General features: G+C 39.2%; 2 protein-coding genes across 4 annotated transcripts in view; both read left to right on the top strand.

The window, feature by feature from the left end:
• Positions 1-14,733, top strand: part of SNX2 (sorting nexin 2) — a 28,721-nt gene extending 13,988 nt beyond the window's left edge. Inside the window, exons 8-16 of one of the 2 annotated variants that reach the window (XM_042452536.1) lie at positions 4,832-4,907; positions 6,323-6,436; positions 6,669-6,762; positions 8,742-8,947; positions 11,827-11,970; positions 12,424-12,435; positions 13,670-13,750; positions 13,855-13,926; positions 14,265-14,733. In XM_042452536.1, coding sequence (XP_042308470.1) covers positions 4,832-4,907; positions 6,323-6,436; positions 6,669-6,762; positions 8,742-8,947; positions 11,827-11,970; positions 12,424-12,435; positions 13,670-13,750; positions 13,855-13,926; positions 14,265-14,315 — 850 coding nt within the window. In that variant the 3' untranslated portion in view covers positions 14,316-14,733. The remainder of the gene's footprint in view (positions 1-4,831; positions 4,908-6,322; positions 6,437-6,668; positions 6,763-8,741; positions 8,948-11,826; positions 11,971-12,423; positions 12,436-13,669; positions 13,751-13,854; positions 13,927-14,264) is intronic. The other variant, XM_042452538.1, reaches the window with a different exon arrangement.
• Positions 14,734-21,205: 6,472 nt separating this feature from the next.
• SNX24 (sorting nexin 24) overlaps positions 21,206-26,159 on the top strand; it is a 71,343-nt gene continuing 66,389 nt past the window's right edge. Inside the window, exon 1 of one of the 2 annotated variants that reach the window (XR_006102224.1) lies at positions 21,206-21,394. Coding sequence is in view for 1 of the 2 variants with exons in the window: in XM_042452521.1 (XP_042308455.1) it covers positions 21,335-21,394 (60 nt within the window). In the remaining variant the exon portion in view is untranslated. The remainder of the gene's footprint in view (positions 21,395-26,159) is intronic. The other variant, XM_042452521.1, reaches the window with a different exon arrangement.

Below are 26,159 nucleotides of genomic sequence, written 5' to 3'. Positions count from 1 at the left end.
GAGGACTTCAACACTATAGCCAGATAAAATTTAAAAATTAGATTGTATTGAACTATTGTGTCTGTCCTAGTTTTCATTCACAGGAGTCCTGCTGCAAGGAACACCTGCTTTGGAAATTGTTTATATCAGTTTTTTTAGGTGTTGGTATTGGAATACATAAATGAATCTATAAACAATCCATGTGGTAGAGTAGTGTTTTATTGCAATGAATAAAAAATTGCAATGTGTATATTTTAACATATCAGTACTATAACGGTAGCCAAAGCTAGAAACCAATTTATTCCATATGGTTAGAATGTCTTATGTGTCTGGGGAGTTATGTGGTATAATTCATTTGTATTTATTTATGATGGGGTATGTTATGATGTTTGGTATCAGACCTATATTTACATATGGCAGTGGTGATATTATTTACATTTTATCTTTCCTCCAGTGGTTTTAAGGCAGCATATATAGCCATGTTCCCCTGATTTTCGCTTTACAACAACACTTGACGCACACACACACTAGCCTGAGGTCATGCATGGATGAACAGAGATTCTAAACTGGATTGTCATTCTTCTGTTGCTGAAGAAATCTCATGTCCTAGGTTTCGTTGAAGTCTCACATTCATAGGGTTGCCATATGTTGAAGTTAACTTGATATCAGTTAACAACAAAAGCTATTAAAGCTAAGTGTCACTATATCCTTCTTCTTCCCAACAAAAAAATGATTTTTGTACAATGAATGGAGATGCCCTCCAGGGCTCTTTTCTGCTTTTACCTTCTTTGGCAGGCTGAGAGGACATGGCTCTCCTGTGTACAGCTTCCATAACGGTGCTGCTTATCTATCCATTTTAAACACGTCACAACTTTTTCGAGAGCGAATATTCGTTTTCCAATATCTAGTAACACAGTCCTTGGAGCCTTCTTTTCCTATATGTGCTAGGTTTTGATACAGTAAGATTTTTGCATTAATTGATGTTTTGGACCCTGTACTTTCTGCATTTTGTTTTTTGTCAGACTAGTCCTTTCATTCTTAGTAGGCCAGCACAAGAAAGCCTAAATTCTACTCAATGGCTAGATTGCATGAAAAGAAAACATGTAAACTGTTCTGGTTACAGACGCTAGGTAGGGAATGTCAGGTTCTGGGGCTGTATTTGGCTCTCTAGCCTATCACAGGTGGCCATGACTTTTTTTCCCTAGAAACTACTGTGTAGGGTTTCCCAACTTTTATACAGTGTTTCTCACTCTGAAGGGTTAAAATGCATCTCCTAAGGCTTAGACAAACTTTAAGTTAAAATACGTTGCTATATTTTTTCCAGTCCTTTTGCCCTGCTCCCACACTGGAATGAAGTCCCCAAGAAAAAGATCTGTTGTTTGTTTATATCCTTCTTTTAATAATAATAATAATAACAACAACAACAACAACAACAACAATAATAATAATAATAATAATAATAATAATAATAAATTTTTATTTATATACCGCTTTTCCACAGATCAAAGTGGTGTACAGACAATTACAACCATACAGGTATTTCATAAAAGGATAAAAATCCCATAACAAAACCATACAATTAAAGAACTCTAAGCACAATAAAAAAAAATTCTACAATCATGAAAAAAAGGAAACCTGAAACAGATGGGCCAAACAAAACCACTTGCGGTCACTTAGGGGGCATGGCATTTACATGACATGTGCCCCCAAAGCAGTCAGAAGCTGTACCGAGACTGCAAGAGCTGATCCAAAAAGCAGCAGCAAAAATCTAAGCCTGCTGGCAGCCCATTCAAAACCATGCCAACAGCTCACTTCAGGAGCAGGCCCAGCCTGATTGGGACCAGAGCGTCCTCTGGCCACTCCTTATTGCTTCACCCCTGTTCTCCAAAAATTGAGACTTGATGTGGCTTACAATTTAAGAACACAATATAGACAAAAACAAACAAAAAGGAAATGTTAAAATAGAATTAAACTATTCCTTTTATAGAGCAAATTTAGTAACTGGGTTTTCCTCATACTTTAGTCATTCTGATGTACATATATCTTATTTTCACTAAGTGAAATGTTCGAAATAATACACAAAGATGCTGGGTAATTTACCGGTTTTGAATAAAAAGGAAAAAATAGTCATGTTGACAACAAATTCCCAAATCCATATTGGGATGATATTCTGTATTAGGCCAATTGAAGAGTTAATAAAATCTGCCAGCTTTTGAGATTTCCAGATGTCAAAAACCAAGACAAGGTGCAAGAGAGGCCAGCAGTGTTGATGTCATGGAGTACACATGATAAGTGCCTTAATATGAAATGGAGTGGGGTGTAAGAATTCAGGTTAGACTGTACTAGGTGACATGATAGTTTCAGGTTTCAATTAGGACTGCCTCTAGGACTGCTGTTAAGAAAAGACAATGTTTGGTCTACCATGTATGAAAATATAAAATGCACCCTTATGTGTTCCACCAGAAATCTAGACTGCTCTAAATAGATGCAGAACAGCTTCAACAAAGCTATTATAATTAATGAAACTGATGGATATTTAAGAATTATTGATATGTTTTATATCTTATCTAATAAGTATGGCTGTCTTATCAGAAAGTGCTATAATGTAGGAAGGACAAGCATCTCAAAACATGAGATTACTGCATAGAATCTGAGGCGGGATACAGACCGCCCAAAAGGGTGATCTCCCGCCACCCTGGTTTGCGCGGCTCCCTCACGCAGCAAAAAGAACCGCAAAAAGTGGTTTCTTTTTGCGGTGCAGTTGTGATACCACAGTGTGCCAATGGCACTTGTGGCGTCACAATGACGCCGGGACGTCAAAATGGCGGCGCCTGTATGTACAGGGTGCTGCCATTTTGATGCCCTCGTCACATGCGAGGGGCGAGTTGCATCTGGAAGCGCCACCCCTCACACATAACAACAGCGCCCTGTAGGGCCCGTCTGTACAGTGCCTAAAATTACTTAAAGGGCTCCAGCTAATTTACGGTATCTTATAACTACTGCAAATAGTAAATTGGGTATACTTCAGTAGATTGGACAGTCCACCTAAATCCTGCATTCTGCTTGTGGACTACCAGTACAAGGGAACTTTCTTCATCTCCCCTCTCCTTCTCTGTCAATACCAGCTGTGATTGGTTTCCCAGACTTCCAGAACAAGTTTGGGGGCTGCATAGCACCTGCAGTAGTGAAGGGATGTTGCCTCCGCCTAACTTATGTATTGCTGGTAGGAGTAATTATATCAACAGAAACACTTCATTGGATTTTGACTTTAATTCCAAATTAAATATTGGAAAATAACAGATATATATAAAATAAAAAACAACTATAATTCTCAAGATTGTAGCAAGAGCCCCACATAAGGCATAGGGGCACATAAAGAATAAAATGCAGTCAGCCATCTATACATGGAAAGGTTGTAAGAGTAGATCTCTGAAACGTAAATGTTATTGGAAGTACATAAAATTAGGCTATAGGAAGCATGTGTAAAGTGTTCTCAGATGTATAGCAAAAAATTAAGTTGCTTCACTCAGCCCATGCAGCAAGGGTAATGCTATCTTCCCTTCAATGCATGATAACAAAGGGAATGTGGCTTTGGTTTGTGATTCTAGAAAAGTTTGTTTTGGTTGAGACCTACATGTTCTCTCACCAGTCTAAATTGCCACTTACCTTTTAGGGGTGTCAGAGGAGTAGGATATAAATTAGGGCTGGTGGATGAGCAGTGCCTCCTGTCATAATTTTCTGTAGATCATTTTATTGCTGTGTTTTGAAGTGAATTATAGTTTATACTGCCTAAGAGTAGTGATCTTGGATAATAATGTTCTTAATCCTTGGCATCCTCTGTAGTTTAAAAGATAGATTTAAAATAATTTGGGGAATTTAAATTTTTTAAAATTAATTTTATTGTTTTGTTTTTAAATAGGGGGATGTAGGAAGAGTAACTTTTTTCCTGTTGTCCAAATTGCCCATCTTGCTCTCATTTATGTATAAACTTGTAGGATGCCAAATAGATTCTAAATTGATATTTAAACTATGGATTGTACAGAATAGTACTATATAGATTCAGTACATACACAGAAAGGGTGTCCACTGTAAAGAGGGCAGTCTGTTATAAAGAAGGCAGATTTTTAGCCTACATAGACCATAATTTTATTTCTGGCTCCAATAGTCTAGTTTCTTTGTTATTTTCAACAATAATGTTCACTTACAGTGCTCTGAGCAGTTTGTACCTCCCTTCATATCTCTTTTGGGGAAGATTTTGGGGAATATTATTATAATGTGAGCAGGAAGGCTGTTTCTCATGAGATACAAAACTTGCTTTTGTTGCATGCTATGTAAGATTGGTTTATAAAATTAGTTTTAAGGTCAGCAATGTATATATGAGACTGTGAACATAACTGCCTTCTTGTGCTCTTTTTACCTGTTCATTACTTTAGCTTTGGGGCTAAGAAAAGTGTTTTTTTGCATTTATTAATTGCTTGTTAGCATCTATAACTAAATGCTAAACCTTAATTGGTGGTCTCAGAGAGGCAAAGGATTGAAGGGGCATTGAGACTGAACTATCCTCTGAATTGAGATGGCGAGTATATGGCTTTTATGATACTGGACTGCAATTCCTATTAGTTTCAGCCAGCATAATCAATAGTGAGGGATGATGGCAGTTGTAGTCCAACAAAATCTTGAAGGCCAACCATTCACCATCCTTGATTTAATCCTGTTTTCTAATGCAGATTGTAAAGTGCACAGTCTACCTCAGAAGGGACAGTATTGCACACACAAGTGCATTTTATGCATGGCAAACATTTATTCAGTAATGTCAGGAACACTAAATATTATCTAACTTTTAAAACCATAGGTATCTACAACGAACAGTAAAACACCCAACCTTGTTACAAGATCCTGATTTAAGGCAGTTCTTGGAAAGTTCTGAGGTATTTGAATTCTCATATTTCTTTATTTAAGCCACAGTGATTTTTTGCACACAAAAAACCATTATCCTCAAACATGTTGACATCTGGTCTGTGTGTTCATAAATTTCAGTTATGGACTTGAATTATTTTAAGCTAAAGAGAAATTATCAGAAACTTGATTTAATTCAAGACAAGTGAAGACTATATTTTCTCACCAGCTAAGTAACTTGATTGAACTCTTCATAGTGCCCTAACCTACAATTCATTAGTGGTAAGTGGAAACTTCTTAAATAGATGGGAACCTACAAGAATATAAAAGCTTCCAGTCAGCTGCATAGTAATTGGTCCATAGGTAGAGGACTTCAGTCACCAGTGCTATCAATCTGGCACCTTTCATATCAAATTGGAAATTGCTCTTTAATAATTAATCTCTTTATGATAAACTGTTGCAGCTACTCCAATAACTTGTTTTTGTATCTTATTTTAACCACAAAGGTACTAAAATGTAACAGAAGTCCTAGAACTGCTTATTTAAAAATAATTTGTGTGTGTCCTAAGCAAATACCACATCCAAGAGCTAATAAATAATAATTTGACCTATTTAAAAAGCAGTAGCATTAACTGCCTATAGGCAGGACCATGGTAATTCATGTGGTTCTGATCTATAGTTCATATGGGACTTTCCAAACCTTTCCCTGCACACCCACTCCACAACCTTCATCCACTGTCCTTTCCGTATCAGAGAAATACCGAAGGAAAGATTCTAAGAGAATGACAGCTGTAGATATAAATCATTGAAGTTGATGCTCCATCAGTACAGGAGCTTGGAGGCAGAGATTACTGTTCTTTATAGTCATATTGAGCACGTGGGAGGTGGGAATAAGTATGAACAGCCAGCTGATATCTCGTGCTGCACTTTCTGCACTGCCAGTGAAGACATTGTGGCTAATATTCACGTGCTTGGAGGAAACAATTACAGATACCAGTCCAAGCTATTAATGAAATCCTTCATATTAACATAAGATGTTATGATCAGACCTAATGTTTCTAGGTTCTCAAAATATTTTAAACACAAATCTCATATCGCGGTACGTGTAACGTGACAATGCTACCAGTGCATCACCGTTAAAAGCTACTGCAGCTGTTAGTACACAGGTAGCCAGTTAAGGTACTTGGCAATATCGTAACAACTTTTGACAAATGGTCTCTGTGTTCCATCTAAATGTAAAGGTGCAGAAGAAAAGCAAATTGAAAGTCCATTTTTTTAAGTTTTCCTCTGAGAATGTAATAGTAGTAAATTTAAGAAATTAGGTTCCAGTATATTGAAATGTATGAGGGGGAAGAAAACACTACATCCTTTTCAGTCCCTTTGGTGCCCAGTTAAACCTCCAGCCTTTTAACCGGTTTGTTTGCCCTTATTTGTCATTCAATTCCAGCTGCCGAGAGCAGTTAACACCCAGGCTCTGAGTGGAGCAGGAATATTGAGGATGGTAAACAAGGCTGCCGACGCTGTCAACAAAATGACGATCAAGATGAATGAATCGGATGCAGTAAGAGCTGATTTTTCGACTTGAATAATGAGATGAATTAATGAGGCTCAACAGTTGCATTTTAAGGCTGTAGAAGTAGAAAATGGGATATTAATTTACTTATTGGCGTGAATTGTCAACTACATCAGTTGACCACCAAGTTTATACTCAGTTAATTTGTTTCATTGAGATGGGGGATGTGGTTTGCAATAGTAACACAAATTTGTAATAGTTGATTTTCCTTTTTTGCTAGTGGTTTGAGGAAAAACAACAACAGTTTGAAAATCTTGATCAACAACTTCGGAAACTCCATGGTAGTGTAGAAGCCTTGGTTTGTCACAGAAAAGGTAGATATTTTAATCAAATTTTCACATTTTCAAAAATTATATTTTAATGAATTAGAAATCTGTTGAACATTTTCTGCCCATATTTAAATGTTTTCAACAGGGCGGCTAGCTATACTGAATTGCACTAATACCTCTAATATGAAAGGTTCTGTTGGAAGCATTTCAGCAGTTCATCAATGTTTTTCCCACTGTACGTTTCTTATTAATAGTTACTTTTTGAAAAATAACTAAATACTTGAAACTTTTCAGCAAAGTTATGCTTATAATATTAATCATGCTTTATCTGAGTTCACTAACTGAGTTGTCTGTCCCTTTAGAGCAGTGCTTCTCAATTATTTTCTGTCATGCCCCCCTAGGAAGAAGAAAACATTTTGCGCCCCCCGCGCGACTGTAAATAGTATCATTTGTCTATAAAATTGTTATAAGTACACCTCTGCATAACAGAGCCTCGCGCCCCCCTTTACGGAGCCTCGCGCCCCCCCTGGGGGGCCCGCCCCACTATTTGAGAAAGGCTGCTTTAGAGTAATAAACCTGCAGCAAAGATGTTTTTAAGACAGGGAATGAAGCAGATGGTTAAATCTTCCTTTGAAATCAGTGGGATGTGTAAGATGGAAAGGACACTTCTTGACATTTGTCATCTTTAGTTCTAATCAATAATGCAGGTGTTCTCATTTTCTTTTACCCCCTATTGAGTGTTCAGAATCTTCATATAACACATCAATAGTTTTAAAATAAACCCAAACTACAGGAATGCAATAATTTCCCCTGAAACTAGTGAATTTAGTTATTGAATGTCTTGCACCACAAAACACTTTGTTTCAGTTAAAGTTGTTGTATTGTTAGTGTGTAGAAGCATATGTACTGAAGTTTTTCTGCGTAATATCTGAGTTTGGGAGTGCTACTTGGGATTTAAAAGAGGCTCTGCACACTCAGATTAATTCACTTACAGTATGCAAAGGAATCTTGTAGCACCTTTGAGATTTAACCGAAAGAAAGGAACTGGTACCACGAGCCTTTGTAGGCTTGAGCCTACATCCTTAGATGCATGGATAGAGTGGAAGGAAGTAGGCTCAAGTGTATGAAAGCTCATGCTACCCACTCCTCTCTTTCCTTTATTCTCAAAGGTGCTACCAGATCCCTTTGAATACTGATTTTCCAGACTAACACAGCTATATCTTTGAGTTCTACCACCTTGGTTTATAGTAGTTAAATTTCATTTCAGACTTGGCCATCCTTTAGTAGTTAATGCAATTTTACAAAGTCAAATTCTTTTTAAAAAATAACACAACATCTTTTATAAGTCAAATTTTATCAAGTGGTAGCTTAATTTTATTCAGGACACATATTAAAGTAGCATTATCTAATCATTTTGGTAGTAGATTTATGTTTGACTAAATGACTTACATGTGTTTCTGGGGTCATAGCCAAATGTTCTTGACCAAACCTAACATTTAAAAGTATGTTAGGAGGGAATGGTAATGATGATCAAAGACTGAACAAGTAATATTAACTTGTTCATTCCATGTATCAGTGATTATGTGTATATATAAATTTTAAAGCTGCCATGCCATTTTCAAGGTTTATTTTATTTAAGAGATATTTGACTTTAGTATTATATGAAGGAAGACATATATTTAGCTCGAAATTTGTTGTCAGATTTAATATATATAGAAAGATTGATCACAATGAGATCATATTTTCTGTATGCTATAGAAAATATTTAGTAAATTTGTAGAAAATCTGGAAGATGGAAAGGGTGGCGTGTATGTGAAGGTGTAGAAAATTGTAATTAATGTTATCAATTCGGCAGTTAATGATTTCAGTGTTTTCCTCTCTCAGTCCAATTCTTCTGCCCTTCAACAGACTATATTGTTGGAACCAAATGCTAGTATGTGTAAAATGACATTTTGAGGGCTTGCCTATTGTGACTTCTTTTGCTTAAGTGTCAGTTATGATTTATTTATTTATTTTTGTTTCAGAACTTTCAGTCAACACAGCTGCCTTTGCTAAAAGTGCTGCAATGTTAGGGAACTCAGAAGACCACACTGCTTTATCAAGAGCTTTGTCTCAGCTTGCTGAAGTTGAAGAAAAGATAGATCAGTTACATCAAGAACAAGCATTTGCTGACTTTTATGTGTTCTCTGAGTTGCTCAGTGATTATGTTCGCCTTATTGGTGCAGTAAAAGTAAGTCCTCTTTTAAAACTACAGTGGTACCTCGGGTTACGAAATTAATTCGTTCCGCGGCTAATTTCGTAACCCGAAAAACCTTCGTAACCTGAATTGCCATAGGCGCTAATGGAAAAAAATAGCTCTCTGCTGCCCTCCGGTGGCGGAAAATAGCACCGAGGTTTTTTCGTAACCCGAAAAAACCTTCGTAAGCCGAAACAATAAATCCCTATGGGATTTTTTCGTATCCCGAAAAATTCGTAAGCTGGGTAATTCGTATCCCGGGGTACCACTGTACCTAAAATCCTTGCAATTCATCTAGAAGGCCATAGTATTTGCACAGTTGTGATGGTGGCTGTGTACCTTCAAGTCATTTCCAACATATGGTGACCCTAAGGCGACCCTATCACACAGTTTTTTGGCCAGATTTGTTTAGAGGGGGGTTTGTCTTTGCCTTCCTCAGAGGCTGAGAGAGTGTGATTTGCCAAAGTTTCCATGGCTGAATGGCGATTCAAACACTGGTCACATGTAAAAAAGATTATGCTGTAACAGAAAATAATGTACACTGCTCCCTCGGGTTACGAAATTAATTCGTTCCGCGGCCGCTTTCGTAACCTGAAAAGCCTTCGTAAGCCGAATTGCCATAGGCGCTAATGGGGAAAAGCCGCGTTTCGTGCGAAAAAGCGCCGAAAAGCACCAAAATTTTTTTTCGTAACCCGAAACAAATTCGTAACCCGGAACAATTATTTCCAATGGGATTTTTTCGTATCCCGGAAATTTCGTAACCTGGGTATTTCGTATCCCGAGGTACCACTGTATATGATTTCAAAAATAAATCTAGACCAATGGATTCCATGTTGTCTTACATATTATAAAGTCCTTCAGTTAAGTTAAAACTCATAATACAGTGTGTCCTTTCCATCTGCAGGGGTTTAGTTCCGGGGGCCCTAAAGATGGGGAAAAAGTGGGAGCTCAAGCCCATATTGGTCAATGAGCAGTGGTATCATGTGTACCTCCCATGGGTGCATACCACTACTGACTGATATGGAGTGGGGTGAGCCACAGGAACTTCAATCTGTGGATGGCTAGCTTGCTGATATGGTAGGCCCACTGTACGAATGTACAGTTCTTTGTGTACAACATAATAGAACAATGTAATAACTTTTTTCTTGGCTGTTCAACTGGGATCCAAGAAAATTTCAGGCCTTGTTTTCGTTAAACGGTATCATGTTGTTTCAAAGATATTATTACTATTACTACTACTGGTAGTATTATATTTATTATATCCCACCTTTTTCCCAATTTGGGGCTCTAGGCATCTTAGAACAGTTAAAACAGGCATAGCTAAAGTCGAAGGCTTTCATGGCCAGCATCCATAGTTTTTTGTGGGTTTTTTGGGCTATGTGGCCATGTTCTAGAAAAGTTTATTCCTGACGTTTCACCAGCAACTGCTGGTGAAACGTCAGGAATAAAACCTTCTAGAACATGGTCACATAGCCCAAAAAACCCACAAAAAAACTAGACATAGCTAAAGATTAACAACATGTGAAAATTAAAAATGTAATTACTGTATATTCTGGACTATTAGTCTACCTCATGTATAAGTTGAGGGCAGGTTTGGGGGCCAAATTTATGGAAGTTGATATGACCCATGGATAAGTCAAGGTTAAAACCTAACAAAAGTTCTGAAGGATGAAGCAAAAAAAAAAAGATGCCAAAGAACTTATAAAATTCCAGGAGGCGTACCTTTATTCACACTAAAGGCAGGATGGATGAGAGATTAGAGGGGACAGATTATATTCTTGCCTTTCACCAGAGGATGGTTCTCTTTTTATAATTGAATTAAAATACAGTATTTAAATTGACCCATGGATAAGTTGACTCTGGTTTTTGGGGCCAATGTTTTTACTAAAATTTCTAGACATATACATGAGTGTATACAGTACACTATAAAAAAATTAAAACCTGTGAAAAACATAAGGCAATTAAAAGATCTCAGTAAATAGGAAATCCAGCACATTATGTACCACCCAGTCCTCTTGAAGAATTTTCCAAAATCTGCTGAATTTATTTTAAAGGGAAAAAAAAAAGGCTTCCCATGCCTGTGGAAAGATAGCAAGCAGGGTGCTGGTCTATTTTCTCTAGGAAGGGACTCATAGAACCTGGGAGCAGATACCAAATGTAGCTATGAAGGTGTGTGATAGAGAAGAGGGCTTCCCCAGGAGATCTCAAGACACTGGCAGATCTATGGGAAAATCCAGTCCTTCAAAAATATGGTCCTGAGCCTTACAGGGCTTTAAAGGTCATAACCAGCGCTTTGAATTGTGCCCAGAAATGGTCTGACAGCCAGTGGAGCTGTTGCAAAAAGGCAGTTTTGTGCTCCATGAAGCCAGCTCCAGTTAACAGTTTGCTACAGCCTTTGGACCAACCAAAGTTTTTGAACACTCTTCAAAGGCACCCCATGTAGAATGCATTACAGTAATCTAAACAGGATATAACAAAGGCATGTGTCACCTGTGGCTAAATTTTATGTCTTAAGGAACTAGCACAGTTGGCACACAAATCTTAACTCTGCAAATTGCTCCTGGCCACTGCAGAAACCTGAGCTTCCAGGCTGAGGCTTGAATCCAGGAGTACACCCATATAAAATTTAATTTTAATATGCCATGCTCATACGTGGTGAACACAAGCCTTTTAATACATTCTTAAATTCTAGCCACATGATACTACTATTATGATCTATAATAGTATGTGGTAATGAGTACTCATTCTGGTTACAGTGCACTGCTAGGTGAATCAAAGCACATGTAATATTTTTAAGCTCTAATTCTTTGTCATCTAAAGTCAAACAATTTGAATAAATTTACCACCTTAAATTGTTGTTGTATTGCTTACAGAGTGTATTTGATCATCGAATGAAATGTTGGCAGAAATGGCAAGATGCTCAGGTCATGTTACAGAAAAAACGAGAAGCTGAAGCTAAACTCCAGCTTGCCAATAAGCCTGACAAATTACAACAAGCTAAAGATGAAATTAAAGAGGTAAATTGTGGAAATGGGAGATTTATTTATTTATTTACAGACAATAGAATAGTGCCTGTTGAATATGAGGCTGTTCTTTCTTTTTTTTCAATGGCTTTAATGCATTACTTTTTAAATGATTTTAATCATTGCTTGTGTGTTCCATTACCACCAAATTGAGTAGCCTCATCATAATAGTTGGGCTTGCATGGATTTTAAAATTACTACTTATTCTGATGTTTTGTGGAGTGAGTTGGAGACTTCGGTGTTTTTAAAGTGTAAAGCAGTGAGTTTGAATTCAGTTTTCTGCTTTCAGAGCCTGCATAGTTACAAAATGCAGACGTCTATAAAAGTTATTGTTTTAATTAAGGATGGAACACTTCCATCTTACACATATGTATAACTTCATTAAAATTGTCAAAACATATTGAAGTTATCATAATCTCTTCACTTTTTCTATCATGCTTCACTAAGGAAATCGAAGAGGTAGGATAACAGATTTTCATGCTGCTTTGTCCTGTTGTGGTTGCTTCATAAGTTGCATAAGGAATGCAAAGTGATTTGCAATTAATGTGCAAGAATTCACTCATAAAAATAGTGAAATATTTTTAGCAGATAGTTTCTTTTCTCCTGATGAGAGTTCTGTGGGTCAGACGGGCAGCTTTATAACTCTATAGAGTGATCTATGGCCAGAGGTAACATACAGTATTAATGTCTGGGTAGCTGTAGTTAAGTAACAGAAAATGGGCTATGTTAGTCATTACTACAGTCAAACTTAACATGGCATAGATTTTCAATGTGGTTAAAACATACCAGGATTCTTGCTGATCCAAAATTTGAAACAACTGTGATTTATCAGGAATAGTAGCTAGCTAAACAGCTTCTGATGTTGACATGAACTATTTGTATTAGGTCTGGTTGAGATAATTATGAGGAGGAAGCATACTGCTAGATATTTAAAGGGAATGTGTATGCATTGTATGTGGACTTGAGATACCATTCTCCCAAAATGTTACTGCTTCTCCAAAATGGTCAGCCACAAGCTTGAGGCTCCTATGGGCTTAAACATTTAATGGATCCTTGAAGTTTATGATTAACTCTGGCCAAGGTAGGCATTAGAAGCCTGGGCCTCTAATGGTGATAAATATTTCAGAGTGTCATGACATCAGAATACTGAGAGATTACATTCTCTTCCGAAATCAAATGTGCTTCAGGCTGAATTCATCCTGAGTGCTGTATGTGTAAGCTTCATCTCATGTATTGCTACTGCTTGCATCTGGTTGAAAAGCCTTCCATGGTGGCTTTTGTGATGGAAGCTTTGGACTGCCAATTTGACATATTAACTGCAAATGCCACATGTATACTCTTATTCTAGTGGAATTCTTTTGTCGATCAAGAGAATTCTACCATCCCAAGTTTCTTGTGTTAATTCAGACATGAGATGTTAATATTTTAGAAGGCAGCTTTGGGGAGCTGTGATTTGGGGTTGTGGGTGAGACAGAGTGGTCAGTCATTAAGTTATTCTAGTTCTTTCTTTCAGACATATATCTGAAATATATGCTCAACTATCAAATCATCTCTGTAATCTCTCTCTGATTTAAGACAAGGAAACTTACCTGGCCTAAACCAATGTTGACACTGATTGGAACTTGAGTAATAGTTTGTATTTTACTTGTGTAAAAGATGCATATTTTTTATTTATGCACATTTTCTCTTTTAGTGGGAAACAAAAGTTCAACAAGGAGAGAGGGATTTTGAACAGATCTCAAAAACAATACGCAAAGAAGTAGGAAGATTTGAGGCATGTATTTCACTAAACATGTATTTTAAAAATCTAGGGGGAAAATCTGGAAAATTTGTTGAATGTGTGAATAGTTGAATGAATTCTATCATTTTTATTAACAGAAAGAACGTGTGAGAGACTTCAAAACTGTTATAATCAAGTATTTGGAATCATTAGTGCAAACACAACAGCAGGTAAGCTGTATTTGCAGATGTTCATAACTCATTTGCAAATTTGATTCCTATCTTAAGGCCAAATCACGTATGGTGCTCTTGCATGATGCAGAACCTACTTCCTGTCCTCTGACTCCAACCTTGCAACCATTGGAGCCAACTGAATATCATTTCTAAAGAGTTTCCCATCTGTTTGGAGTAGGTTTTTGGGTGCTTGGGAAGGTTGCACTGGGAAGGGAGGGTCACACTCTCATGCTGAACTGTGCCACTGAAAGATGCAAGAAAACATCTTACAATAGAGACATCTGTTAATTGTAAGTTAATGGAAAATCTCTTATCTTTTCTCTCTTTTTTCCAAGCTGATAAAATACTGGGAGGCATTCCTACCTGAAGCCAAAGCCATTGCCTAGGAAGAATACTTTCAAATATGAAGACTCTCTGGATGTTTGTCCCAGTTGAGATAAATTCCACAGTGAAATCACTTTAAAATCATCCAAATAAACCACTATATATTTTATGAATTTAACATGTGGCTTTTTATATACTACAGCATTTTATTAACAGCTGCATGTCATGACCCTCTTTGAAGTGGACTTGTGGCATGACATTCTGCAATACTTGCTGAATTGAACACTATTTGTGTCTTAATATTTGCACTAAAATGTGCGATGCAAGGCCAGAAAGTTATTTTTGTTCTTTACAATATGTTCTGTCTACTTGATCTTTATGAAACAAATTGCATTTATTAATGTTCACATACACATTCCTGTACATAATCAAGATTTTGTGATTACAGTAATAAAGGGATGTACCTTGTGAAACATTAAACATTAGCTTTGTTCTTTTTGTTCATTTCCTATTTTTAGGCAGGGTTCATGCCCCTCAGTATCTATATTGGTAAAATTGCATGTCTTCTACATAATAGAGCATACTTTTTTTTTAGATTTTTAAAAACGTAAGTTCTTGAACTTAAACCATTGCCCTTGAATAGTAGATTATTTTTGGACAGTGACATTACAAGGGCATATTCTACTTTTTCAACACTGAACTATGAAATGGTAACAAATTCCAAAAGCAATTGTTATCACTCCAGTGATGGAATGTTCTTTGATGTGATAAGGAACCACAAAGGGAAGCTATTCTTGGTGATTTTCTCTAGCCCCCTGTACCAGCTCCCATTTTGTTCTTCAAACCTCCCATAGCAGATTAAGGGTGGAGTGTAGAGGGGAAGAAGGACTGAAAACTAGCTGCCTCCTCATGCTGCTTATGGAATCTGCCACCAGTAACTGCTTTGTGAGAAAGGCAGGATATAAATAAAATAAGTAAAGACAATTCTATCAGGTGAGTGATGCCAACTGGGTTCCCATTCCTAGTCTTCAAAGTATTTGAGGATCTCTGCTGATAGGAGATTGTTTCCTTTAAAATAAACCTTGTGCATTTCTTTGGTTGGGCACTTAAGTGGCATGAGAGGTGGCCTTGAGTGTTTGGGCAGGAAATTAAATACAGGAGCCAGTATTTAGTGGGATTCCTGGTACAACATTTCTAGTGGAGCTATTATTTGGGTGACTTTGCTTATTTTCCCTGTAAAGGGATACAGTAACATTGTCCAGTGAAATGACTCTCAGGTATACTCACTTAGCTATTGCTGTTTCTAGTTTTACTCTTCAGTAGCAGTAATGCTGTGCAAGAATTTAGTTCTTTGGTCAATATATTAAAACATCCTTAGGAGCTACGTATGTGCCGCACTTTCATACTCACAGTTTAATAAAGCTATCCAGGCATACCATGAACAGTCTTGAAAATACATTTTTAACTGGAATATTAGGTGGTGATGCAGTTTGTGGGCACAGAGAGATGTCCACTCTGGAAAACAACACTTTTCTTGTGTTAGTGTGATCTGCACTGACTAATGTTTGAATATGATCTCAAAATGTATTCCTATTGGTTGGTGAATATCCATTACAATATGGTGTTCATTAAGCATTCTGAAGTTGGATTTTGGTAATGTTGTGAAATTTTGTCTAGTTGATACTAAGTTTTGATTACTATTTTCTGAATGTCTGTGGTACCAAATACATAGTTTTAGTTTGATTTTTAGTAGCAGTGTTTCCTGCAGTAGTGCTGTGACAGTCAGCTTAAGAGGAGTGGCCCTATGGTACTTGCCAAAGTTGAGGATGACAACCAAGAACAGCCTTTTCCGTCCAAAAAAGGGCATAGATTAAAGCTTACATGTAGACCTCTGGTTGAACAACATCTAGAATACATTCCCTCCATTCATAGATTGGATATAGTAGTACTGTAGTAGTAGTAGTAATAATATTCAAATATATGTTGACTCTGTATTATTGAAGTCTAACATTATTAGTTATTTTAGAATTGAACAGACTTGACTTCCGGGAAGATGGCGGAGTGATAAGTCGTAAGCCACAGTAGTGGGTGGCAAGCAACGCAACTTACGAGCTGATTAGCCATCTATTAACTTAATTTCTTGATAGGAAATTGGGGGGAGGGAATTTTGATGTACAATGTATTGTATTTTATTGCTGTTAGCTGGCCCGATTGACCTCAAAGGGGCAGGATATAAATAAATTTTATTATTATTATTATTATTATTATTATTATTATTATTATTAAAAGATTCTCCCCCGATAAAGGGGATCTGGACAGGCCCAGTGGGGTTCTCATGGAAAGAGGATTAACTGGTTCAGAACCGGGGGGATCGGAGTGAAAGCCTCTATGAGAACAAGGGTGGACTGCAGCCGTGAATTGGGGCTGTTTTAAGCAGCAAAACTCTGCAGATATTTGACTCCAAAATAACCTGCAAATCAATACCTGTTGACATATTTTGAATTCTGGAGGAGTAGCCTTATTTGTTGAGTGCCTCAAGTTGTTTATGACTTATGGGTGACCCTAAGGAGAACCTATCATAGAGTTTTCTTGGCAAGATTTATTTGTAGGAGAGTGCCTTTGCCTCCCTCTGGTAAAGTGTGAATTGCCTAAAGAACACCCAGTGGATTTTCATGTCTGAGTGAAGATTCAAACCCTGTTCTGAGTCATATTCAAACATTCAAACCACTACACCGGCTCTTTGAGTAGCCTACTACATTCATCCCTCCAAGTCCATGGACTTGAAAATCCGCAGGAGACAACCGCCATTAACTTCAATGGGGCACGCCTCTGGGGCTTGAATATCCATGAGTTTTGGAACTCACGGGGGGTCCAGAACAGATCCCCCACAAGTTCCAAGGGCCAACTGTACCTGGAAGCAAGGAAAAGCAATGATACAATCACATGTTAAAATTTGTATCTTATCTCTATTCTGAAATCCTCTGTTCTGAAAAGATCTTGCATATCTCTTCTATTCCACATAGCTATAAATTAGGATATGGGTAGTTAATTATTAACACAAGATCACACAGCACTTCCTACAAGACTTATCTAGGAACAAATCTGATAGTACTATCCAGTAACTGTGAAATCATGGCTGGCATCCTGTTCAGTAGTTACAATATTGTAAACTTGAGATTGATTTACAACTGCTGGGGATTCACATTTATAGTCATTATGACTGACTAAAATCCTAATACCCACTGTTTTCAGCATGGCAGTGCCCCAACCAAAGGCTTGCCAAACAACTGCAGGTTGAGGCACCAGAAAATGACGTCCACACTGCTTTTCCAATCACAAGGTACCTTGAGACAAGCAGTTGTGACAGGACTCAAGAGTTTTTGACATGTTTCTGCAACTAGATATCTTTTCCAAGTGCTCCGATCAACACTGCCTCAGAAATCCTTCTGTTGGGATGCTATCACACTGAAAAGGTGGGTTGAGAAGGCTCTGTCATCCTAGTTACATCTGATAATGCAAGATATCAAACAGTCTTTTAGGGGTTTTTTTAGGGCTTGAGATAAAAGGATTCCATTCATAGTGTTTTTTCTTAAAAGCAAAATTCACTTATTTTGCAGCTCTTGGTTTGGATTATTTTACATTTTTACTTCACACTCCCTAATTAAGAGTTTTAATTCTTAGTTATGAATATGGATCCATGTTCCATCAATTTCTGGAAAGCAAATGGGCAAATTTCCATTGTAATAAAGTCTTGGAGAGCAAAAGAGATCTAATATTTTCCCTTGGATTTCCTTCCACTCCTGTTTTTTGACTGCATTGTCTAAAATTTGTCTGTCAGAGCCCTTTGCAGTTTGTTTTTGTGCTGGTTTACATCATGTGTTGTTGTTTTTCATTATTTCTGCTGTGGATTCTATTACTACTTTTTCCTGTGTGGTATATCCAGTGAAACAAATTCAAAGGAATTGTAAAACCTATCCACTCTGACCTTTTGCACACTCCGGACAGTTGGCAAGAAGAGTTATCCATTTCCAGAAGTCCAGCACTGAAGGTTACTGGAATCCAAAGTAACAGATGTTTGAACTTTTAAAGGTACAGCTCCTCCCCAAAAAAGTGTCTGTACACAGACACGTTTGTGCTTCATCTGGACTGTTCGGTAATAATTTCCATACTGAGACAAACATAATAAGCTGTAGGGAAACACATGGCTCCTGGTGAAATTAATAAATTGTAGCTAACGTGGCATAGTGGCTTGAGTGTTGGAGGCCAGGGTTTGATTCCCTGCTCAGCTATGAAACCCATTGGGTGACTTTGGACACGTTGCATGCTCTTAGCCTCAGGGGAAGGCAATGGCAACCCTCCCCTGAAGAAATCTTGCTAAGCAAACCCCATGGCAGGTTCACCTTTGAGGTGCCATAAGTTGGAGATGACTGGAAGGCACACGGCAACACACCAAAGGCTTCACAGAGTGCTATTCTAGCGGTACTTTATAAATGCTAACATTGGTAATGGAAAGTATAACCTAAGAGCACTGGCAAACCAGCTGGGTTTGTCCAGCTTTTAAATCTTCATCACATTCTTCCTGGTTTTCCCTCCTTGCTATTTTTTTTTTATTTACTGAATGAGCCTATTTTGTGACATTTTCAGGCTGGGTGACAGCCATCCAGGCCACCAGATGTTATTGGACTGCAACTCCCAGCATTCCCCTCAGCAGATGCAAGGCCCGCCCATTTTAAGTGGTTTGGACAATGTCTTCTTACTTAAAAGAAAATCTCAAAAATCATAAAATCACACATGAGGATAACCACTTTAATCTGTAGCAGCAACGACAGCTGCTTTTGGCCTGATCTTTTGTGGACTGGCCAGCCTCCTTCTGCAAGGGCTGCACAAGTGGAACTCTTTTGTTTACACAATGACTGTTTTGTTGTTAACTGCCCTGAACTCACAACCCACGACAACCCTATAGATGAGACATCAAGACCCCCTGTCCTCCACTGCTCTGCTTAATTCCTGCAAGCCCATAAAACCTGTGACCTCCTTAATAGAATCTATCTATCTGGCATGTGGCCTTCCTCTCTTCCTATATCCCTTCACCTTTCCCAGCATTATTGTCGCTTGCAATGAGTCTTTCCTTCTAATGATGTGTCCAAAGTACGACAGCCTGTTTGGTCATCCTGGCCTCCAGGGAGGTTTCCAGCTTGATCTGCTCTAGGATCCATTTGCTTGTCCTTTCGGCTGTCTATGGGATCCTCAATACTCTTCTCCAGGACCACATCTCAAATGAATGGATTTTCCTCCTATCATCTTTCTTGACTATCCAGCTCTCACATCCAAACATGGTAATGGGGAATGCGATGGCCTGTATGATTCTGTATGACTGTTAATAACACATATATCTTTGGTTCCCTTTGGTGCTGCAAGGAGCTGTATATGCAGGGTGACCAGAGTGTCTTCTCCTTTTCCAGGACCTGTCCTCCATTCCTATTATTATTATTATTATTTATTTATTTATTTATATAGTGCTGTAGATTTGCACAGCACTGTACATAAAAACAATAAATATAAAAGAGTAAACCTGCCTTTGGCGTACAATCTAAGAAATGATAGGATAATACATATAAAATACATAGCAATACAGGAAATGGTTCAATAAAACAGGCAACAAAAAGGACATCAGATAGCAAGTGACAATCACGCAATGTCTGGGAATGCTTCTCTGAACAGGATGGTCTTCAACTCTGTCTGGGACCTGTCCTCCATTCCTATCTTCTGTCCAGGAGGAATCCCCAAAGGTCTTTGAGCAGATCTAAGAAGCATGGATTTACATTCCTATGAGTGTTTTCAGCTTTTATTTGGTCATGTCCTACATATTTTCTTGAATGCCCCCCATTTTGCAGTGCCTTGACATCTTGTGTGGTGAAGACATGTGCAGGGTGACCAGACATGTCCTCCTCCTCCAAGATGTGCCCTACATTTCAGTTCTTCAGATTCAGGAGGAAACCCAAAAGGTCTTCCATATTGAGCATGACTTTACATTCCGGTGAGTGTGTTTTGAGCTTTTTTATTTTGCAGTGCCCTCTGTTTTTCTGGAATGCCCTTCCTTTTGCAGGGCCTTGTCCTCCTCAGCAATGAGAACATCTGCAGGGAGACCAGGCAGGAGCGTCCTCCATTTCAGCCTCTCTTCAAGAGGAATACCAAAAGGCCCTCCACTCTGAGTGGGACTAAGAGGCACAAGACTCATATTTATTTATATGAATATTTTTTGCATTTTTTAAAGCTTCCATTTTGGTCCTGCCCTCCCTGTTTTCCTTGTGGGCCCTCAGTCCCTTTGGCTTTGTCCCCTTGCAGGGAGAGCAGAGAGAGGGCCTCTCTCAGCAAGGGCATGGGGGTGCTTTGGCTGCCTCCAGCAAAGGGGGAGCGTCCAAGAGTTGGAAGAGACCCCAAGGACCATCCAGTCTGACCCCATTCTGCCATGCAGGAAATCCCAATCAAAGCACCCCCTGCGATGGCCATCCAGCTTCTGTTTAAAGACCTCCAAGGGAGGAGACTCCACCACTTTCCAAGGAAGGAGTGTGTTCCCCTATCCAACAGCCCTTACTGCCAGGAAACCGAGCTGGGATCTCTTTTCCTGGAGCTTGCATCCATTGCTCCATGTCCTTTTCTCTGGAGCAGCAGAAAACAAGCTCGCTCCCTCCCTCCTCACTATGCCATCCCTCCAAGTACTGAAAGAGGGCTATCCTATCCCCCCTTAGCCCTCTCTTCCCCAGCTCCTTACGCCTTTCCTGCTATGGCTTCCAGGCCTTTCCCCATTCTGGGGGCCCTCCTTTTCGGAGGGGGGTGCCTTGGGGGGGGCAGGCCAGGGCCGCCTGCCTGCCCCCTCCTCGCCTTTTCCCAGCCTCTCTTGCACCGAGAATCACGTGGAAGGAAGGAGGCAGGCAGGGAAGGCAGCCAGCTGGGTGTTCCCACCGAGAGGGAGGGAGGGGGTGCCCTGGGCTAGTCCGGGGATTGGCAGGGGCCGAGGGCTCCTTCCGCCGGAGTGGGCCAGCCTCTGGGGTCCCCCTTCCTCTGCCTCTGCCTGGGGGCCATGGAGGTCTTCATCCCCTCCTTCCGCTACGAGGAGAGCGAGCTGGAGAGGGGCTACACGGTGAGTCAGGGAGGGAAGAAGCAGGGCAGCCTCGGCCGCCTCCAGGGCCCCCTTGCTGCCCACAGCAGGAGGACGGGGCACCCAGAAGGGGCTGCAGAGAGAGGCCTCCTCCTGAGCCCTGCCTTTGGGTTTGATTGGGATGGAGGAGGCTGTGGCCAGGGAAGGAGGCTGAGGAGGACTGGAGAGGACTGAGCTCCCAGGCCTTACCTCTATCACCCAGCCTCCAGTCCAGCAGTAGTGCCTAGCACGACTACTACATTTGCTGTTCTTTGTTGCTGTTGTGTGCTTTCTGACTCATGGTGGCCCTAAAGAGAACTTTCCATGGGGTTTTCTGGGCGAGATTTCTTCAGAAACAGGTAGCCATTGGCATCTTCTGAGGCTGAGAGAGTGCGACTTGCCTGAGGTCATCCAGTGGGTCGACATGGCCGAGCAAGGATTCAAACCCGGCTCTCCCAAGTCCTAGTCCCACACTCAAACTATGCTGGCTGGTCATTTCCAACTTATGGTGACCCTAACATGAGGGTCATGAGGTTTCTTGGCAAGTTTTCATCGGATGGGATTTGCCATGGCTTTCCCCTGAGGCTGAGAGAGTGTGACTTGCCCAAGGTCAACCAGTGGGTTTACATGGCCAAGCAAGGATTCGAACACTATTCTCCCAAGTCCTAGTCCAAGACTCAAACCACTACTTTGCACTGGCTGATCATTTCCAACTTATGGTGACCCTGAGACAAACCTATCATGGCATTTCTTAGCAAGGTTTAATTGGAGGGGATTTGCCATGGCCTCCCCCTGAGGCTGAGAGCGTGTGACTCACCCAGTGGGCTTCCATGGCCAAGCTGGGTTATATGCCTGCCATTGCTCTATGTGCTCTGGTGCCAGGTCCAGGTCACCCTTTGCATGGTATGAGTTGGCTCTTGTTTCTGAGTCTGATAAGGTTGCCAATTGCTTCAGGGGTGATGGCCTCTGGGCATCTGTGGGGGGAAAAGCCAAGGGGAAAAAAGTCTTCTGCAAAAGATGCCGGCCACAGATTCTGGTGAAACATCAGGAACAAACTCTTCTAGAACATGGCCACATAGCCCAAAAAACCCACCAAAAAAACCATAGCTTTTGTTACTTTTTAAAATGTACCTAAGTGGTTGGAATTCTGTTATTATATTGACAAATTCTCAACTTTCCAAAGTGGTCTGTTGGCTGGTTCTGCTCAGGGAACTTCTACAAAAGCAAATGGCAACTGTGTGTCACATACTCAGCTTTCAAGCGTAGGGAGAATTGTCTGGCTAAACTGTGGGGCTACCTTCTGACAAGCAGCTAATAACACCAGCACACTGTTATTGTGTGAGTGTTAGACTGTGGGGTTTATCACACGGGAGGAATTTCTCTTAATTTTCAATGAAAAGAAAGTGGGGCCAAAACACATTCACATGAATTTGCTAGTTCAGCAAATTTACATGAATTTGAATTACATTCAAACTGACTTCTCATTGCCCGAAATTACATGTGGTACTCTATCACGCAATAATGTGAAACCTCATGATTGCGTTCAGATTGCCATTGGATTATACTTCCAATTTCCCTTGTCTGATAAACTCCTAAGATCCCAACAGATGGGAATTTGAATTCTTACTTAGCCATGGAAACCCACTGGGTGACCTTAGGCAAGTCACTCTCTCTCAGCCTTACAGGAAGACAATGGCAAACCTCTGAATAAATCTTGGCAAGAAAACCCAATGATACAGTTGGAGTAAATCAGTTTGATGCCACATAACAACAATGAAACAATTATTTTAATCTAATCCTCAACTAAAATGGAATAATAATGTAGCTCTCTGGAAAACAAGTTAGTTATAAAGCAAAGTTGGTTACCGCCTTGAGCAAGAATGAAACAAGCTAAAGATCCGCTTGGCCTCCAGGTATTTTGGACAATAATAATAATAATAATAATAATAATGATAATAATAGTTTTTATATTTTCTGCCTCTCTCTGCGATCGAGGTGGGATTACATCAATAAATTTAAAATTGCAGTTCTGTTAAAAATATATAAAATAAAATCACAACATTATATCAATCCTATAAATCTTAGCTGCCCTAGCATAGCTATTGGGAATTGGTCCAAAATGTCTTGAAGGCCAAAATGCCTTGAACGCCAACATCCATTCTGGTTCAGTTGTGATCTTATCCCGATGTTCTACTTTGTTTTCTATGCAATAGCAGAGGAAGTAACAAATATGACACACCTGCCCCTTGTAAAGCCGGGATAGACATATTCCATCCACGATGAGATGATTGAGCTCCAAATAACTGCTGACGCTCAACACAACTGAGTTGTCTTAAGTGCAAGTTTACACAGCTATACAGAAACAGTCATTATTTGTTGTTATGCATTTCTTAGTTCTTCACAGCATGTGTAACCTAATACCCAGACTTGATTTTTACTGAGTCTAAACTGTAGCTTTTCTGACTGTGAGAAGCATGGTAGGGATACTGATAGATTCAGATGCTTCCCTTTGACCTTGAGTGCTCTGTAGTGTGGGAGTCATCTTTTAAGGAGAAGCTTCCAGTCATCTGAGCCTCCTTGTGGTGTCCAAACACAGAATTACCAGGCCTGAAACAGAACTTGAGCTAGAAAGTGGAACCATGGCTGTGGCTGAGGACTGGTTCTCTAAGGAGGGAATAGCTTTGCAAGGAAAGTCTACAGCACAGTAATTGGTTGTTACGTGCCTTCAAATCATTTCCAAGTTATGATGATCCTAAGGCAAACCTAGCGCAGGGTTTTCTTGGGAAGATTTCTTCAGAGGGGTTTTGCTTTTAATACAGTAGCAAAAATATATATATTTAAAAATATATTTCTTTATGTATTCCTTGCACACAGAAATGTCAATGAGGATGCAAATTTAATCTCAGCGTCTGTTTTCACTGATTTTTCAGCTTCTCATGTCTTGCCTTCCCTATATGAACCAGATTTTCAACACAGCAGTGCATGTGTTCCTGATTGTAACATAGCATTTGAGATGTAACATTCTTTTCAAGATCTTTGGAAATGAGCAACATGATTGTTTATGGCTAGGCCAACTGTAGCTCTTCAGTTAGTTTTGGACTGCAGCTCCCATAATTTCTCATGATCGGTCATGTTGACTAGGGTTGATGGAAGTTGCAATCCAACGTCATCTCAAGTCGCAAGATCTTCCAACCCTGGTTTGGACAAATGGTTGAGCTGTCGTCCCATTTGACAGTAGGACTGCCTTTTAAGCAAATTACGTTGACAGTGGTGAGATGGTTCATGGGGATGTTTTCCTCAGTTAATACCAGTCAACAGTTAAACTTTTTGTTGCCACTTTAAATTGATGTCTGGATCTCAGAACTATCGAACCTCTGTTTATAAATGCAACAGTTGTTCATAATTTGGCAGTGAATGACCTTTAAATGTAGACGTTTTGTGAACATGTCCTTGGGGAACAATTTAACTTCAGAATGACACCCATGAGCACTTGTTATCATTTAAATGTGTTTCCTTTGTCAATAACAGAATAGCAAGGACTAGTTAGATTTCTAATCTTGATTCAGATACTTAGAAACCAGATGAATACAGTAGTGCATTTTTTATTTTTATTGAGCAAAAAAACCCCAAACAAACATTGGATTGGTATGTTACAGGTCAAGGTGGTAAAGTTTTAGGTGGACTGAGGAACAAAGGGTTTACTTGACTGACATGGTTACAGTATTCTTAATTAACTGTTTTAATGTTATTTCTAAATTGTTTTTGTGGTTGCAGAATTAGGATAACCTGTCAAATGGTGTTTTTCATTATACAACAAAAATAAAGAGTTATTCTTTCTATGAGTTAACATAGTTTCACAGCATCTAAAGGAACATTCTGACTTTCCTGGTGGGGGAGAAAACGTCACAGTGCTAATCTTTCATTGTTTCTGTTTCCTGTATTTAGCAAGTGAGAAGTTGCCTAGATCCAGCCAATTTGACAATAATATTTCTTTAAATATCAGTGCAGTGCTATTGGGCTACAGTTTCTTGTGTTTGACTATACCATTTAGGACATAGTATATTAAGATAGATAGCAGAGCAGACATAAATGCATAGATAGTATCCTTGAGGTTATTCTAAGGCTATTTTACCATAATTCCTTTAAATTGCTCCATCAGTTCAATACTGTGTAGGACTATGCTATTAAAAAGTACCAGTGTGACGCTGCTACGGTAGAATATAAGATGGAGGATAATTCTTTGTGAATTTAAACTTTTTTAGTTATTATTATCTACTAACATTTGCTAACTCATTGAATTGACAACTTGCCCTTAAAGTCTTGGACTGAGACAGTCAGTGGGCTGGATCCAGACTTAGAAGTGAGTCCCATTGCAAACGATAAATTAAAACAAAAATCAAGCTCTAAGATGAAAACAGAATTATGTTAAATTAAAAAACACAATTTAAAAAACACAAAATTAAAGACAGTATAGCACTGAATGTGTAATGAGTAGAAAGGCAGTTAATGAGTCTCTTCCTTAACATAAAACATGACTTTTTTAAAAAAGTCTTTAAGTGATACCAGAAGCAGGAGCATGGAGCAGGGTAGTTAAGGCTCACCTAGATAGCTTGAGAATGGTTGCTATAAAAGCCCTTTGGGGCTTTCCTGGCAAGACCTCGGGGACCAAGCATGCTTTTTTTGGAAGACTGTCATTCAGCTTATCCCAGTTTATCTGAAAACAGACCTATGTAACAACAGAGTTGTGTGTTCTCTATAACCATTCATC

Source organism: Sceloporus undulatus, chromosome 2, assembly GCF_019175285.1.
Source record: "Sceloporus undulatus isolate JIND9_A2432 ecotype Alabama chromosome 2, SceUnd_v1.1, whole genome shotgun sequence".
NCBI lineage: Eukaryota > Metazoa > Chordata > Lepidosauria > Squamata > Phrynosomatidae > Sceloporus > Sceloporus undulatus.
This window is presented reverse-complemented; position numbering and strand designations above follow the sequence as displayed.